The 19,113-nt window shown below is 36.4% G+C and overlaps 2 protein-coding genes across 3 annotated transcripts in view; both read right to left on the reverse strand.

The window, feature by feature from the left end:
• The window catches only part of armc3.L (armadillo repeat containing 3 L homeolog), a 40,642-nt gene that overhangs the window by 12,124 nt on the left and 9,405 nt on the right, over window positions 1–19,113 (reverse strand). For both annotated transcript variants that reach the window (XM_018267273.2, XM_018267275.2), the window contains exons 9-14: window positions 18,101–18,253; window positions 17,588–17,693; window positions 9,953–10,202; window positions 5,006–5,142; window positions 2,655–2,823; window positions 2,465–2,565 (exon numbers count right to left, since the gene is read on the reverse strand). In XM_018267273.2, the coding sequence (XP_018122762.1) occupies window positions 2,465–2,565; window positions 2,655–2,823; window positions 5,006–5,142; window positions 9,953–10,202; window positions 17,588–17,693; window positions 18,101–18,253 (916 nt within the window). The remainder of the gene's footprint in view (window positions 1–2,464; window positions 2,566–2,654; window positions 2,824–5,005; window positions 5,143–9,952; window positions 10,203–17,587; window positions 17,694–18,100; window positions 18,254–19,113) is intronic.
• On the reverse strand, window positions 6,691–8,334 carry LOC121394534. The gene is made up of 2 exons (XM_041565858.1): window positions 7,283–8,334; window positions 6,691–7,251 (listed from the first exon to the last, which is right to left on the reverse strand). The coding sequence occupies exons 1-2, from the start codon at window positions 8,295–8,297 to the stop codon at window positions 7,247–7,249; spliced, it is 1,020 nt and encodes a 339-aa protein (XP_041421792.1). The 5' UTR covers window positions 8,298–8,334; the 3' UTR covers window positions 6,691–7,246.

Here is a 19,113-nt window from a genome sequence, read left to right on the forward strand (position 1 = left end):
GACTGTCTATTAATATAAACTGGAACATGAAGCATAAAGCACAAATAATCATATCTGATATGTCAGTCTTCCTGAAAAATGCAGGAGAGAACCAGAATGGAATTCTATATAAACATTATATTATTTAAGTAGAAGTCTGTTATGTATGAATGTTTGTAGATAATAAATGAGTGTCAGAGAGAATGTTTGTTACATCAAAGGGCTAAATTGATGTTTAATACAAGTACTTATTCAGCATAAGTGACAAATACAAGTATTTATATGAATACTTATCTGGCAGAAGTGTTTAGTTTAGAAGTTAAAGTGCAGGCTTAAACTAACACATTATAACATGAGTATAACATGTTGGACTTGTGCTATAGAGTGAAATTGTATTAGGATAAAGTAAATAGTGCTAAGGCTGCTGTATTATTTTTATGTACAGGAAAGTGTAGTAAATATTTACTACATACATTTTCCATTCCATTTATTACTTCTTTTTTTTTATGAGAGAACAGCATATTTGCATTTATTTGCATATATATTTATGGCATACTGGATGGATACCATGTAAATTTCCCACTGCTGATTTTCTCCAAAACCACAAATGCCATGAAAGTTATTAAAAGATCTGAATATGAAGGGGGATATTTAATAAAACTAGGTTTTTTTCTGTTTGGGCTTTTTGGGGCAAAACTCAAATTTTTTTGGGGGAAAAAAAATCTAATTTTTTGAGATTTATTATACCCCGATGCTACAAAAAGGCTGAATCTGAAAATCTACCATCTCAAACCTGTTGAGGTCAAATATAAGTCAATGGCAGATGTCCCTATCCCAATTTGAAGATATCGTGATTTGCGCTGGGTTTTGCCTGATAATCTGAAAAATTCAGGGTTTTGGGGTAAAAACTTAAGTAATTCAGGAAAAAGTCTAAAAAAAATCGTACAATTCTGGGGTTTTGCTCGATTTTATCTAGTTTTTTTCGATAAATTCGAGTTGTTTTAATGATGAATAAGGCAAAATTGGTGATGGGAGTTTGGTCAAGCTTTTTTAATTTAAAATATGAGATAAAATATATTTTACTAAATAACCCCTAAGATAAAATGGAAAAAACGGTTAACAATGTGCCAAAAATATGAAAACCTCTAAAACATAGGGGCCCATTTACTAAGGGTCAAAGTGAATTTTTAAATTCAAAAACTTTGAATTTCGAAGTAATTTTTGAGTACTTCGACCATCGACTAGGCCAAAATTCGATTTGAAAAAACTTCACAAATTCGACCATTCCAAAATCGAAGTACAGTCTCTTTAAAAAATGTCCCCTATGGGGGACCTCCTAGAACCTAGTCTTTGGCTAAGTTTATAGAAGTCGAAGGTTTTTTTTGTACGATCCTTTGAATCGTTCGATTCAAATTATTAAATCGTTCGATTGAATGATTTTTACTTTACTCGATCGAAAAAATACTTCGACTATCGGAGTATCAAATTCGATGGCCAAATTTAGAAGTTTTTTAACTTTGAAATTCGACCCTTAGTAAATGTGCCCCATAATGTTTTTCAGACAATTGCTATGTAAACATAAAATCCAAAAACCTCTAAAAGTCCAAATAACTAAAAAAAGGGCCAATAGGATCAGAGCTGCTCCCATTGACTTCTATTGGACCTCAGCTGCTTTTACTTGGCGAAGTATTTTATCGTTTTTACACCTAATAAATAAAAAGTTTTAGACTTTCTTTATAAAAAAACATGATTTTTTTGAGAAAAAAATACAATTTGTGAAGTAACTAGAAATCAAAATGTAAGTAAATAGGCCTCTTAAGCATTTACCGTAATGAGATTTCCAAATGCAATACATAAATATGCACAGGTTTTGGATCTATTATCCGGAATGCTTGGGACCTGGGGTTTTCCAGATAAGGGATCTTTCTGTAATTTGAATCATCATACCTTAAGTCTGCTAAAAAAATTGAATAATTAAATAAACCCAATAGGATTTTTTTTTGTTCCTAATATGGGTTCATGCAACTTAGTTACCATCAAGTACAAGGTGTTATTATTACAGGAAAAAAATAATTTTTAAGATTTAGTATTATTTGTTTAAAACGGGCTCTAAGACAGATGGCCTTGCCATATTTGGGAGCTTTACAGATAATGGGGTTCTTATAGGGAATCCCATACCTGTAGAAAATTACAAAGATGGAAGACATATCGAAGACTGAACTGGGAATCTAGCAGTGTTTCCTGCAGAATTCCTAGCAGTTCGTTCTTTTAGTGGAGTTTAATAAATTAACAAAACACTGAAACTGATGGAATGCAGGTTCCTACGTCATGGACAGAATTACACTGATTAAATCTAGTTTGATCAAATTCAATATATTCTATAAAAAATCTGTTGAATTTATGATGATTATTTGTAAATCTGCCTCTAAGTGGCAGAGAGAATGAAAGGAAATCAGTATTTAATGTAATAGTTCAATATACTTACAAGTTGGAACTCTTTGTATTTATTAAGATAATGGCACGGTTCTGATTCAGCCCTTGCTTGCTGAGCTCTTCTAAAGGTGGTAATTTTGCATCTGGCTTTATCTGTAGAGATATTACTGTATATTAACAGCTGCTAAGCAAATATTTGTAATAGTTTTGTAAAATACAAATTTTTTGTTGTTGTTACATACCCTGCCACAATCATAAAATCCATCTTCAATCAGGTTGCTGTAAGACAGGTAGCCCTTCTGACTGTATTTCAAAGGCAAATTATTATCGAGCAACTTGTTGAGAGCCAACTCGCTAAAGTTGTTTCTGAGACTCCTGGAGAGGTTCAGTTCCTGAAGAAGGTCAAGAGCCCTAAATATTACATAGGACAATTATGAGTGTTAAATATTGGGTACTGAAAAATTGGTGATACTTTTTTATCTCTCTAACAATGAGATGGGTTTCATATGATTGACACATCATTTCATTTGCGTCTCCTTGAAAAGTTATTTTAAATTTTCACAAAAAAAGGGGGATAAAAAAAAAAGGGAAAGGAGAAAGGAATAGAAGTATACAATTTATATCAAATAAAAAAAAAAACTCATTACAATTGAACAGCAAGATAAAACAGCCCATCACAAGTACTACCCTTACTGATTTACTTAATAGAAAGGAATGATGACTCCAATCATTTTAACCAGGGAGACCGTTTCAACTTGGCTTCTTACATGAACCAGAACCTTACAAAAAATGGATATTGCATTTATATATTGGTATATACAGGTATAGGAACATTTATTCGGAATCCCGTTATCCAGAAAGCTCCAAATTACAGAAAGGCCATCTCCCATAAAGATGGCCTTTCTGTATTATCTAAATAATCCAATTTTTTTTTAAAAATTTACTTTTTCGATGTAGTATTAAAACTGTAGCTTATAATTGATCCAAACTAAGATATAATTAATCCTTAGTGGAAGCAAACCCAGCCTATTGGGTTTATTTAATGTTTACATGATTTTCTAGTAGACTCACAGAAAGATCCGTTATCCGGAAAAGCTCAGACCCCGAGCATTTTATATAACAGGTCCCATACATGTATTTGCATTTGGAATTAAAGCATGTTCAAACTATTCTTATATCCTTGTTTTTAGCTAATGAACATGAGGTTGAACAAAAGCTGCAAATTTCTGCATTAAAATATGTGCCCCCTTAAATATATCCTCATTGTACAATGTTAACCATTAAACGAGGGCCACATTTGTGTGCTCAACGGCTCTAAGCAGTTAAATGCCATTCTATTCTATTGGGTGAAAAGCTCAGCTGCAGAACTGAGCTCTAACACCGTTCCAAATCCTTATTACAAGTGACAAGGCAATAACCTTTTAATTAAGCTTTTTTTTTTTTTAGAATGGGCTGATTCATACACAGGTCTGGGATCTCTTATCTGGAAACCCATTTTAATCAAATAATTAAAAGTTTTAAAAAATATTCTCTTTTTCACTGTAATAATAAAACAGTACCATGTACCCCAACTATGATATAATTAATCCTTATTGGAGGCAAAACAGTCCTATTGGGTTTATTTAATCTTTAAATGATTTTCTACTAGATTTATGGAGATCTAGAATTATGGAAAGACCCCTTATCTGGAAAACCCCAGCATTCTGGCTAACAGGTCCCATACCTGTACATACATAACTCCAACTACAGAACATTATAACATGCTAGGTATGAGGACCCTGCTCCTCCTGATGTTTTACATATTTGTCAAATAGTTTAATATCTGATATAGTATTTAGCATATTCGGGGGAAGTATGCTGGGGTAGTGTACACTAGTCATAAGACCCATCCTGGCACTGAACCTGCATTATAATCCGGTTTAATGGTTTCAACACAACAGCTTACTTAAAGGAAAACTATACCCCCAAAATGAATACTTAAGCAACGGATAGTTTATAACAAATTGAATGACATATTAAAGAATCTTACCAAACTGGAATATATATTTACATAAATATTGCCCTTTTACATCTCTTGCCTTGAACCACCATTTCGTGACTCTCTCTGTGCTGCCTCAGAGATCACCTGACCAGAAATACTACAACACTAACTGTAACAGGAAGAAGTGAGGAAGCAAAAGGCAGAACTGTCTGTTAATTGGCTCATGTGACCTTACATGTGGTTTGTATGTGTACACAGTGAATCTTACGATCTCAGGGGGCGGCCCTTATTTTTTAAAATGGCCATTTTCTATTTATGATTACCCAATGGCACATACTACTAAAAAAGTATATTATTATGATAATGGTTCATTTACATGAAGCAGGGTTTTACACATGAGCTGTTTTACTCAGTATCTTTTAATAGAGACCTACATTGTTTGGGGGGTATAGTTTTCCTTTAACTAACGTGGAATATGTTGAAATCATGAAATATCCACTGGGAGAAATCAGTGTAGTCAGTACTTTCAGAAAGCAGATGCGGTTCCTATACACGGGGTGACATTTTTATGAAGAAATCAGTTCAGCACATTGTAAAAAGGTTGTTACTCACCCTAATTTATACAGTTCCACTGCTGTCAGCTCATCACTTGCACATACTGCCACTGCCCAGCAAGCGCTGCGTCTCACTTCATTATGGTTGGACTGAAGAAGTTTGACAAGGGGGGGCAACCCGCCGGCATCTCTTAACTACAGATGAGGAACATTGGTTTAAGTAGATGCTTTGTCTCTTTGAGTAACCACTAGTATTAACTTATATTTAACAACTCATTATACTTGTGCTTATTAAATGGGTAGTTCACCTTTAAGTTAACTTTAAAGGAGAAGGAAAGGCATCCTGCATTTGGGGGTGCCAAATGTTAGGCACCCCCAAGTGATTGTATTTCAGCAGAAAACTGCACCGGCCCGGAGTTATACCAGTGAGCACCACGGAGCATTTCTCTGCATCTGCCAATGCGCAGTAGAACGAAAGGCCGAACTTTTACTAAAAATTTGGCTATTTCTTTCAACTGCGCACGCGTTTGCCCTGGGAAATTTGAAGAAAGAAGAATCCGGAAGAGGATCGCTCCATGGTGCTCACTGGTATAACCCCGGGCCAGTGCAGTTTTTTGCTGATAGGAGCACCGGCCCAGGGTTTCCATCTCCTTTAAAGGGATACTGTCATGGGAAAAAAAAATTTTTTTGCTCCAGCAGAATTCTGCACTATAATCCATTTCTCAAAAGAGCAAACAGATTTTTTTATATTCAATTTTGAAATCTGACATGGGGCTAGATATATTGTCAATTTCCCAGCTGCCCCAAGTCATGTGACTTGTGCTCTGATAAACTTCAATCACTCTTTACTGCTGTACTGCAAGTTGGAGTGATATCACCCCCTCCCTTTTCCCCCCAGCAGCCAAACAAAAGAACAATGGGAAGGTAACCAGATAGCAGCTCCCTAACACAAGATAACAGCTGCCTGGTAGATCTAAGAACAGCACTCAATAGTAAAAACCCATGTTTCACTGAGACACATTCAGTTACATTGAGAAGGAAAAACAGCAGCCTGCCAGAAAGCATTTCTCTCCTAAAGCGCAGGGCACATGACCAGGGGCAGCTGGGAAATTGACAAAATGTCTAGCCCCATGTCAGATTTCAAAATTGAATATAAAAAAATCTGTTTGCTCTTTTGAGAAATGGATTTCAGTGCAGAATTCTGCTGGAGCAGCGCTATTAACAGATTCATTTTGAAAAATTTTTTTTTTCCCATGACAGTATCCCTTTAAGAATGTATGCCATACAAGGCTCATTCTAAGCAACTTTTCAAATGATCATCGTTATTTATTTTTTATAGTTTTTAAATGAATTATTTGGGTAATTTGGACCTTAGCAACCAGATTGCTGAAATTGCTAACTGGAGAGCTGTTGAATAAAAAGCTAAATTATACACAAATAATAAAAAATGAAAACCAATTGCAAATTGTTTTAGAATATCACTCTCTACATCATACTAAAAGTTATCCCAAAGGTGAACAACCCCTTTAATGTTTTATGTTTGATTAATCCACATGATAAATGTGTGACTAAAGGTGGCCTTACACGCACAGATATTTTTTTTTTCAATAATTTTATTGAGTTTTCCATAAACACAATAGAATATATTACGCAGATTGAGTATGTCAAGATAACAAAAGAAAAGAATATACAATGCTGTATAACATGCCAAAGATACAAACACATATCTATAAATATATACTCAAAAGCACACATTCCAAAGGAAAATAATTAACATAGTAAATAAAATAATGAAGTAAAGAAACAATAATAAACCAAACTTCACTCAGTGGATTTACTAATTAATGTAAAAAGAATTATCAACAAAAATGGCAGTATCAAGTATCCAAAATATGCATGAACTGATAAAGCCACCTTACATTTCAATATATTTAGATTTGTAATAGTTCTAAGACTTTAGTTTTTTGACCAGGATCGATTAGTTTGAAAAAAAGAGACCAGTCATCCATGAATTTGCGCTTTAAATGTGGTTCAGCTGTTTTTGCCCATATAGCTTCTTGCCAACACAAATTATTTATCTGTGATAAAATATCTTTCATGGAGGGGGGAGATTCTAAAAGCCAATATAAGAATAAAGTTTTTTTCGTAGCAGCAACAAAACGAAGGATTAAGTTGGCTAACATTTTAACATTGGCATTGCATTGATTTATCTTAGAGAAAGAAGGTGAGCCAATATTTAAGAGGACATAAGCTGGAGAGAAATTAAAGCATATTTTCAACTTTGAACTAATGAAGTCTTTTAGTCTTTGCCAGACCAACTTAATCCGTGGACAACCCCAAAAGTAATGGAACAGGTCTACATTCTCATGCTTACATTTTGGGCAAAATGAGACATGACCCAATCCCCTACTTTTGCGAAAAAGCTTCCCGTATTCCAGGTGGATCAGTTTGAAATGCTGGACTCTCCAGTCCTCTGAGGTAAAATACTTGTTAAATTTTGTAATAGAAGAGGACAATTGGGAAGGGGTAATTTCACAATGCAAATAATTTGTCCATTTTAAAGCTGCATCTTTAAGAGGGTGCATTATTCTAAAAGGGGGACACCAAAGTTTCCATGTTATATAATCTATATTTAAGATCCCCCAGTTATCTTCTATTTTAGCTAGCTCCTCAGCTAACCAATGTTTCTGAATAGCATAGAGGTTTTTGTTGGCAACTGAAAGAAAAGCGCTTTTTACAATAATATAGAGAAAGTGATCTCCAATCTTCAAACCAAGTTGTCTTTTTAAAACTGCCCAAGAAAGAAGTTTCCCATTAGTAGGATCCACAAAGTCTCTAATCATAAGAGGATGGCGTTTTTTAGAGAGGGAAAGTAAGGAGTAGTATCCGGGTTGTGAGTTTTTCCAAAGGAGATGAATTGGCATGAAAGGAGTCTGCATATGATTAAAATTGTGACTGGAGAATAGCAATTTCCATGTAAAAATTGAGTCCCTAAATAGAGGGTTTACTTTACATTCAAAAGGAACATCCTTCCATTTCAAATGGAGGATATTTAAAATGTGGGAGGTGGATGTGGGAAAAAGTTCAAGAGCAGGATTTGTAAATTTGTCTCCTTTAAACGTCCACTCAATAAGGTATCTAGTAATTGCAGCTAAGTTAAAGATTCTGAAATTAGGTAACTTTAGGCCACCTAAAGCATAGGGGCCTCGCAATTTGGATAGGGCAATTTTAGGTTTCTTACCACTCCATATAAAACTATTCAGTACTGAATCCAGTTTCTTAATGTCATTATGTTTAATTAAAATTGGCAAGTTTGTTAATGGATAAATTAATTTGGGAAATATCAACATCTTGAATAAAGCTATCTTTCCTTTTAGATTTAGAGGGGTATTATTCCATTTATGGCAAAGAGATAATACTTTATTTATGGCACGCACAGATATTGTACGAAAGTCGCCCAAACATCTGCCAAAAGTTAATGCTGAATAGTAGAATTCTATTGTTTCTACCTGTAAATCTGACAATTTTACTCTTAGGGGCAGATTCACTAAGGGTCGAATTTCGAAGTTAAAAATACTTCGAAATTCGACCCTCGAATTGAAATCCTTCGACTTCGAATATCGAAGTCGAAGGATTTAGCGCTAATCCTGCGATCGATCGATCGAAGGATTTTTCGTTCGATCGAACGATTAAATCCTTCGAATCGAACGATTCGAACGATTTTAATCCAACGATCGAAGGAAAATCCTTCGATCAAAAAAAGGTTAGCAAACCTATAGGGACCTTCCCCATAGGCTAACATTGACTTCGGTAGGTTTTATCTGCCGAAGTAGGGGGTCGAAGTTTTTTTTAAAGGGAAAGTACTTTGACTATCGAATGGTCGAATAGTCGAACGATTTTTACTTCGAATCGTTCGATTTCGTTCGAATTCGAACGAATTTAACCAATTCGATGGTCGAAGTACCCAAAAAATACTTCGAAATTCGAATTTTTTTCATTCGAATCCTTCACTCGAAGTTAGTGAATCTGCCCCTTAATGTTAGTAGAGCAAACAAATAATCTTTATTGTAAAGTGTATGGCCACCTCTAATAGGGCCATCTAATCCTTTTTTAAAGCTGTTATCCAGAAAGCTCCTTATCACAGGAAGGCCATCTCCCATAGATGCCACTTTTATCAAATTGAATTTTTGTTTTAATTATTTCCTTTTTCTCTGTAATAATAAAACAGTATCTTATACTTGATTTCAAATAATATATAATGAATCCTTATTGGAGACAAAACAATTCTATTGGGTTTATTTAAATGATTTTTAGTAGACTTAGGGGCACATTTACTATTGGTCGAATATCGAGGGTTAATTAACCCTCGATATGCGACTATCGAAGTAAAATCCTTTGACTTCGAATATCGAAGTCGAAGGATTTACCGCAATTCGTTCGATCGAATGATCGAAGGAAAAATCGTTCAATCGAACGATTCGAAGGATTTTAATTCATCGATCGAACGATTTTCCTTCGATCACAAATTGCCCAGAAAGCCTACGGGACTTTCCCCATAGGCTAACATTGATGCTCGGTAGGTTTTAGATGGCGAAGTAGGTGGTCAAAGTTTTTTTTAAAGAGACAGTACTTCGACTATCAAATAGTCGAACGATTTTTAGTTCAAATCGTTCGATTCGAAGTCGAAGTTGTAGTCGAAGGTCGAAGTAGCCAATTCGATGGTCGAAGGAGCCAAAAAGAAACTTAGAAATTCGAAGTTTTTTTCATTTGAATCCTTCACTTGAGCTTAGTAAATGTGCCCCTACATGTGGTGATCCAAATTATGTAAAGATTCCTTATCTGGAAAACTCCAGGTCCTGTGCATTCTGGATAACAGGTTCTATACGTGCATTGCCCTTTAAACAAAACCAACCTGTTATAGTATTTATGAACCTTTAATAATTCTAGAAAAGTGTAAATCTGTGCCAAAGAAAGAACTGCCATTTTGTTGAAGAAGGAAACTTACATCAGTCCTTGTGTCTGTGTCACATGCCATGGAGGCCACTGTAAGAGCCGCTTTGCTGAGAACCATATTGTTTGCTGAGTGCAAGGGCTCGATCAAAGCGTGCACAATGCCATGGGTTTGTAAAATAATCCTCAAAGGTTCCTGAGCAGCCATATTAATAAGAACGGTGCATGCGTTCATAATGACTGCGTCTCTTTTATCTGATAGGAGATTAATCAATGCGTCAACGCCATCAGCCTCTGCTACAGCACTGATTGATGGAAACAAAACATGAATTATACATATATTTTACTAACATCAGTTATAGCAGCCTTCTAAGGACAAGTACATATTGATCTTATGTCCTTCTAGGGTCCCTGTGCTACGCCACGTACTAAAAGCAATATTCTGAGCAGACTCACTGCTGTGAGTAGGAGTGTGATACACAATATGGTGCATCCTGTGTCTCTTCTCACATGAATAGGTGCCTCAGTATTAACGGACGCTGGAATTTGGCAATGTGGTGTGAAAAGCAGTAAGGTGCAAATGATCCCATCAGAGAGTAATAATGACAAATGTAACCTGGGAGGTTTAGTAGAAAATCCAATTCCATAATGAGCAGATTAAATTAGGGATGCACCGAATCCAGGATTCACTTTGGGATTTGGCCAGGATTCGGGCCTTTTTCAGCAGGATTTGGATTTGGCCGAATCCTTCTGCCCGGCCAAACCGAATCTGAATCCTAATATGCATATGCCAAATCTTTCATAAACTATTCATGGCTTCGGCTGAATCCAAAATAGTGGATTCGGTGCATCCCTAGATTAAATACAAGCTCTTCACACTGCCTTGTGCATTTATTATAATGTCTTGTTAGTTACCAAGATGACTGTCCAGATTTATGGAAAAATAAATACAAATTATTGTATTTGTAATTGTAATAAATACAAATTAAGTTACTTATCAAAAGTCGAGTTTGTTTTTTCTACCTCGAATAAACTCACAACTCGACTGTTTGTTTGTTTATGAAAAAAACTGAATGTAAAAAAGTCTAATTAATGCAGTTAGAGGGGAAAACTCAAATACTCAAAGTGATTGAGTTATCAGCGAAAAAAACTCGAATTGATCAATTTCAAGTGGAAACCACTGAAAAAAAAACATAATCATGAAGGTTAAAAACATGTTCAAATGGTTCAAGGGACCTCTGTCATTGACTTCTACGTGACCTCTATATGTTTTAGATGGTGGATTTTCGGATTCTGGTTTTTGCAGCTTCGGGGCATAATAAATCTTGAAAAATTTAATTTTTTTAATGAAACTACCCTTAAAAACTTGAATTTTTCGGGAAAAACACAACTTGACCTTTAATAAATAACCCCCTGTATAAAGACTGATATTTTCTCTATACACTATAACATTTAAAACCATTTTCCAATATTCATTAATCAAACATTTGTCAATGGTTCTGAGGCCATTTATAATTATCTGAGAGCATATAGACATTGTGCTTGACTTCAACTTAGAGAGCAAGACAAATACAGTACAGTACGAGGATGGAGAAGCAGATGTGTTTGAGGAGCCCTAGCAAAGCATAGACTAGTGAGACTATAGGGAAAGACATGGCTCTATGATGCTCTTTGCTGGAAGAGCGTGAGGAGCACTGAAGGACAAGACAAGAACTGTTTTGTGTGTGTTTGATTTAATAGAAAGAAATTCTATAAATATGGAAGCAGATGTCAAATGTCAAAATTGTGATTTTTTTTTAATCACATCTGAATCTATGTTGTTCATTTCCTTTGGCTATAAGCAATAAAACGGTATCTATAATGAGCATTCATCAATAAAATGTTCATTTATAACAACCCTCCTATGTCAGATATATATAAGATATAAAGAACCAAGGTAAATTCATTCAAGGGGGTTATTTATCAAAGTCCGAATTTATCTCAATATTTTCTGCTACAAACTCTGATCAAATCCGCTCGGGTTTTTACGGTTATTTTTTCTTAAATTTTGCCGAAAATTTGTTTGCGGGAAAAAAAACCAGATTTTTGCGATTTAATTTTTTGACTTTTATCCGATTTTTACGATTTTTTCTCCCAAAAAAATCACTGGGACTTCTCCCATTGACTTATATGCAACCTCGACAGGTCTGAGATGCCGGATTTTCAGATTCAGACTTTTTCATCCTCGGGGTTTAATAAATAATGAAAAATTCGTGATTTTTTAAAAGTCAGATATTATAAACAAAAAATTACGAATTTTTCGTGATTTTTGCATTCGGAGTTTAGTAAATAACCCCCTTAATGTTTGAGTAAATCTCTTCAATTTTGAAAGGGTTTTTTTTTCTACGTTAGATGCAAGTCAATACATTTTCCAATCAGGAAAATGAAAGGATGAGATAAACCACAGTATATAAATACCAGCGAATAATAGCCAAAAAATGAGCCTTGAGTTTCTGCAGGGGAATGTGTGCCTCAGTTACCATTCTTTGAGTGGTAGCAAAATTCTACCCCTATGGAATGTTATGTGAGCACCTGTAAATTTAATAGCCAAAATGAAATATGTACAGGTATGGGGTATGTTATTCAGAATACTCTGGATTTCTAGATTACAGATTTTTTTCTGTAATTTGGCTCTTCATACCATAAGTCTACTATAAAATCATGTGAACATTTAGGGGATTATTTACTAAATGGATGTGACTTTTTTCTTATATGTCATTATGTCACTGTATGTGAAATGCTCTTTCATGCGACAATAAGTTGCAGCTATGAATTGCAATTAGATAAAACAGAGTTTCAGCGCTGGATTAACAATGCCACGTTCTTATAGACATTACAAATGATTTTAAATTAAAAATGGTATTAAGATATCCCAGTAAGTGAGTGGCTTTGACAAATTATTTACCCTTCCGTTAATTAATTTGCCCTAACTGAAGTCCTTATTAATCAAAATATCCATTACTGTTCCGTAGTCTACAGTATCTACTTAATTATCTTCCAGGCAACGACTGCCTGAATAAAATTCACAGAAATGATAGCAGGCTTGTCCAGCACTGGAGACATCAAACTGAAGATAAACTAAAGGTGGTCACTTGATATTTTTTAAGTCTGGAGTCTTAAGCTGGCCATAGAGATACAGATTGTATTCTTTGTACGACGAAAGATCCTTTATTTCAGTGTAACGATCTACAACTAACCATTCACATTAAATAAAGGAAGTAGGAAACATATCAAATTAGACAATGTTTTGGCCATTAATTGACAGACAGCAATCGTATAAAAGTTATATCTGACAAATAGTAATGATACTGTCAGATAGGCAATACATGCAGAAATATTATCATCAGCCGACAGAAATCTTCGAACCTGTGCAACTGAACGACTGATCAACATGGTATGAAAAATCTCAGGTAATTATTCTGACTCCACACATGGTCCGAACACCATACAAACCTTCAACTATATCTTTGCGTCTATGGCCAGCTTTACCCAGATTCAGTATACATTGATTAATATACTTTGTAAAATATATTATATTACATTTAAGGATCAGGGCACACAGGCAGATTCAGGGAGATTAGTCGCCCGGCGACAAATCTCATCTTCTTCGGGCGACTAATCTCCCCTGCCTTCCCGCCGTCTAAAATGTAAATCACCGGCAGGACGGCGTTTCGTTTTCCAAAGTCGCCCAAAGTTGCCGCCAAGGAAACTTCGGGCAACTTCGGAAAATGAATCGCTCCGGCAGTATGGGGAGATTAGTCGCCCCGAAGAAGAGGAGATTTGTCGCTGTGCGACTAATCTCCCCGAATCTGCCTGTGTGCCCTGACCCTAAATCATTCTGATTGCACAGTAGAACAGCTGACCCTCCTATAAGAATTGTAACTTTTTTTTTTTACATACGGCTGAAAGATCAACCAGAATAAATAATCAGTCTGTATTACAAAATCTCTTGTTTTAATGTATACTAACCAGATCTGCACACACTGGCTGAGACTTTAGTTTCCCATTAAGAAACTATGAAACAACATTTCAAATGAGTGTTCCCATTAGGTGATCTTTCGCACAAAAAAAATACCTTGCTGGAAAATGGTTACAGTGCAAAGAGCACAGAGAAGCCTCCTGTATGTAGTATATATAGGATTGTGAAACAAAATCTTGTACTTCCCTTAATCCAATAGATGGCAGTAGTGTTCTAACATATCTCAAATTGAAAAGCTTTTTTTTCTTTTGAAGGGAAACAATAACATACATTTTTTAGTTTTTCCCCACCATTTTACTGAAGAGCCCAATTAATTCATTAACAGTATTTACATACTTATTTACATATCTTTTATCTGACTAATAACCTGAATATGTATGTTTTAAAAATACCAGGGATGCACCGAATCCAGAATCCTTCTGCCTGACCAAACCAAATCTATATCCTAATTTGCTTATGCAAATTAGGAGCGGGGAGGGAAAATCGCATGATTTTTTGTCACAAAACAAGGAAGTAAAACATGTTTTCCCCTTGATTCGGATTTGGTTCGGTGCATCCCTAAAAAACTACACATATATATCCTTTTACCCTTATACCCTTCTGCCATATTAAGATCTATGAGGCAGATCTCAGTAGGGTGACAGTGATTTTTATCATTATGTTATTTATAAGAATTGTGAATTGAGACTTTAGAACAGTCATGTGGCCAATCAGAGGCCGCAATCTTTTAAGAGCCATCATTTAGTAATTTACTTTCAGGCTGCAGGAACTGCCTCCATAAGGGTTTTTCCATACAAGTGTTTTGGGCTGCGCTCCCCCAGCCCAAAACGCTCTTGTGTAAGATGCCTTAGAGGTTAGCAACCAAGTAGCATGTTCTAGTACAGATATGGAATCCATTATCTGGAAACCCATTATCCAGAAAGCTCCGAATTATGGTCTCCCATAAACTCCATTTTATCCAGTTAATCCAAATTTTTAAAAATGGTTTCCATTCGGTTAATGTTTATGTTAGGGTTAATGTGCCCCTATGGCTTTAAATCCCTACCCTTCCTCATTTCCCTGTTGCTGGGCAAAAGCCCATGTATCTGTATTCTGCCTTACTACCTTGACTACATCCACAGGGGCCACCTTCAGCTGTCTCATCAAACTGTCCTAGCCTGCTGATTTCTATTCTGCATATGCCTCAATGTACTGTGAGTAATCCTGTGGATCATTTCTCAATGCCAAATAAACTGTTACCATTCTGTTTTACTGCAAGAACCTCCTGCGTCCATTCTTCTACATTTTCATTGCACAGTAGCCTGTGGGGGTTATAGTTGCAATACACCACACCTTTATTCTTCCACTTAGCGAAGGCCCTGCCTTAAAGGGGTGATTCACATTCAAACTAACTTTTAGTATGATGTAGAGAGTGATATTCTGATACAATTTGCCATTGGTTTTCATTTTTTATTATTTGTGGCTTTTGAGTTATTTAGCTTTTTATTCAGCAGTTTTGTAATTTCAACAATTTGATTGCTAAGGTCCAAATTATCCTAGCAACCATGCACCGATATGAATAAGAGACTGGAATATGAATAGAATAGGACCTGAATAGAAAGATGAGTAATAAAAAGTACCAATAACAATAAATGTGTTGCCTTACAGAGCATTTGGTTTTAGATGGGGTCAGTGACCCCCATTTGAAAGCTGAAAAGAGTCAGAAGAAAAAGGCAAATAATTTAAAAACTATAAAAAATAAATAATGAAGACCAAGTTGCTTAGAATTGGCCATTCTATAACATACTAACAGTTAACTTAAAGGTGAACCACCCCTTTAAGTGTGACATGTAACCCATGCTCTAGTGCAGTGGTCCTTTAGTAGTTTCCGAGCAACATGTTGCTCTCCAACCCCTTGGATGTTGCTCCCAGTGGCCTCAAAGCAGGAGCTTATTTTTGAATTCCAGGCTCGGAGACAAGTTTTAATTGTATAAAAACCAGGTGTACTGCCAAACAGAACCTCCTATAGGCTACCAGTTCACATAGGGGCTACCAAACAGCCAATCACAGCCCTTATTTGACATCCCCATGGACTTTCTCATGCTTGTGTTGCTCCACAGCTCTTTTTACAATTAAATGTGGCTCACGAGTAAAAAAGGTTGGGGAGCCCTGCTCTAATGACTGGCTGGACATTAACCCCGTTTGGTCTAAATAGCCCAAAATAGTGTTACAAATACATGCTTGGTCTTTAGCAGTTAGCAGTGCTATGCAAGCTTTGCCTATTATCACACTGCTTGTAGAATTCTATTAGCACTGAGGTTCGCTGGAGCATAATGAAATGGCTACTGTGGCATGAACAGTTGGAAAAGAGAGCAAATAATTGCCTGTCCAGTCTAATGAACAGCAGGTATTAAATGAAATAGGTATACTCTCTGTGCCCCCAAGATTAGCATTTAGGGATGCACCGAATCCACTATTTTGGGTTCAGCTGAACCCCTGAATCCTTTGCAAATGATTCGGCCCAATACGGAACCGAATCCTAATTTGCATATGCAAATTAGGGGTGGGAAGGGGAAAACATTTTTTACTTCCTTATTTTGTGACAAAAAGTCATGTGATTTCCCTCCCCGCTCCTAATTTGCATATACAAATTAGGATTTAGTTCGGCTGGGCAGAAGGATTCAGCCGAATACGAATCGTGCTGTAGAAGGCCGAATCCTGAACCAAATCCTGGCCAAATCCCAAACTGGATTCGGTGCATCCCTATTATCATTAGATTAGATTAGATTAGATTAGAAACTGACCCTATCTGGTGGTCTTAACTATGCTATAGTCATTCATAGTAAATCTGTAATTAGTATTAGTGGTCACATAACTATTTTAGCCCCCTTTTTAAGGGTTTGTTGTTTTAATTTAGAAATATTATTATTATCTGTTATTTGTATATCGCTGGTACATTTAGGCAACACTTTACAGAGAACATATATCATTATCAGCCCCTGCCCCAATGGAGCTTACAGTCTACGGTCCCTGTTACATTCTCATACAGTAGGAGCCAATTAACCTGTCTGTATGTTTTTGGAGTGTGAGAAGTATGAAGAAACACACCGGCACACAAAACTTGTATTTGCTGGGCTTTTGCAAGGGCTTGCCCTGTAAATACAAGTCTCGTGTGCCGGTGTGTTTCTTTATTATCTATACCGTGAGGTATACTCTAATCACTGGCACTGAGCTAATCTTACGATCTACATAACGGGTGTGCGAGTGTCTTTTCTAATAGAAAACCAGAGTACCCAGAGGAAACCTACACAGATACAGGGGGAACTTACAATATGTCCATTTTTGTTATATCTTAAATGGACATAAATTTGCAATCAATTGACTATCCATGCTCATTCACCTGCAGGTTTCTCTACTATACTCCATTAAATTGTTAGTAATGTTTTGCACAGTAATACGTGTATCTGTCATTAATGGTGTTCAAAGTGTGTTTAACCCATGAAAGCCTCTACATACAGTGGAGGACAGGTTGCTAGGCAAGGTAACCTGAGGTCAAAAGGGATTGGGGATACATGTCAACTGCTCCCCTACTGTACCCAATTCTGGAAATAAATAGTATTACATATGAATGCTAATAATGATCCTGAGCCCAACATAGGAATACTGGGCAGTTACCAATAATAGTGCACTCACCTTGCATTCGCAGGGCAGTTTGTGGTTAGATTCGCCAGTACAAACGCTGTAGATTCCCTGACTTCAGCACTCTCTCTACTTAATAATGGGACAATCTGAGGAATTCCTGCAGTAGGCATGCACAGGTACAGTTAGAAAAAGCAATAAGCTGTGTCGGTACAGGTATAGGATCCTTTATCCAGAAACCAGTTATCCAGAAAGCTCCAAATTACAGGGAGGCCATCTCCCATAGACTACATTTGAGCTAATTATAATTTTTAAGTGATTTCCTTTTTCTCTGTAATAATAAAACAATACCTTGTACTTGATGGTAACTAAGTTGCATGAATCTATATTGGTAGTGAAACAATCATATTGGGTTTATTTAACATTTAAATGATTTTTCGCAGAATAAAGGTATAAAGATCCCAATTATGGAAAGATCCCTTATCTGGAAAACCCAAGATCACGGTCATTCTAAATAATAGATCCTATGCCTGTACCTAGTACTCCAAGCAACACATAAATACATGCCTTGTTTGTTGAAGACATTTTTGCTTTCCAAGTTTTCGCACATGGCCGAAATAGCGAGGCAGGCAGCAGCCTTAACTTCATCATTGTCGGTATCCAGCATACTGACCAGGATTCTCTCCACTTCTTGTTCGTGGAAGTATTTCCGATTTTCATCTATTCAACACAAAGAAAAAGACAAGTACTGACATCAATCCACAACTTCAAACAGAATGCCATGCACACAAGTCATTCTCCTCTTACCAAGGATTAATGAATGAGACGCTATTAATAATTAGGAGCAGTATAATGGCTATAAAATTTAAATGATCAGTTACATCAAACATAATTAAAGTTTTAATTTGATCATACATACTATTTATTTCTATGTTTTACATTTGTCATGTGCGGGACCCGTGGGTTGGACAGGTTCGGGCTGACGCACAAAATATTTGGGCCCCACTTCCGCATCGGGTGGTGTCTATTACTAGATGCACCTACCCTGACCCACCCCCTCAGTCAGAGGCAGGGGTGGGCACAGGTATATTAATAGAGAGGACCCAAGAACCAGGCCAAGCGCGGGTTTTGAGCAGTGGGTCTGTCGGCAGTTTGCTGTAAAAATCCAGTGTCAGACTGAAGAACTTTGGGACCCAACAGGAACCGAAACTTTATTGCCTTCCAGCAACCTCCATAGACCCAACTGAAATGCCCCAATGCCCCACCATATAGACCACTGCTCATGGCTACTAGCTTCAGCCAAGGCTTACCCCTTCAGCACTTAAGCCAGCTTAAGTATTAATGTAATGGCAGTTAAGGATTGCTTAGCCATAGGATATTTACCAGTTGCTGTCAAGGCCTGGCACTCATAGCATTGATAGTCTTAATTTATTTAATTCTCATACTAGCCTATCATGCAGTAAAAATGATAAATTAGCTATACATGCACTGGTATGGTCAGTCTTTTTGCCTGATCACCAATGAAAGTGTGGAGGCAGTTTTTCTGTAGGGTGCCTATGTATAGTACCAGGCCCAAAAAA

This window comes from Xenopus laevis, chromosome 6L, assembly GCF_017654675.1.
Source record: "Xenopus laevis strain J_2021 chromosome 6L, Xenopus_laevis_v10.1, whole genome shotgun sequence".
NCBI lineage: Eukaryota > Metazoa > Chordata > Amphibia > Anura > Pipidae > Xenopus > Xenopus laevis.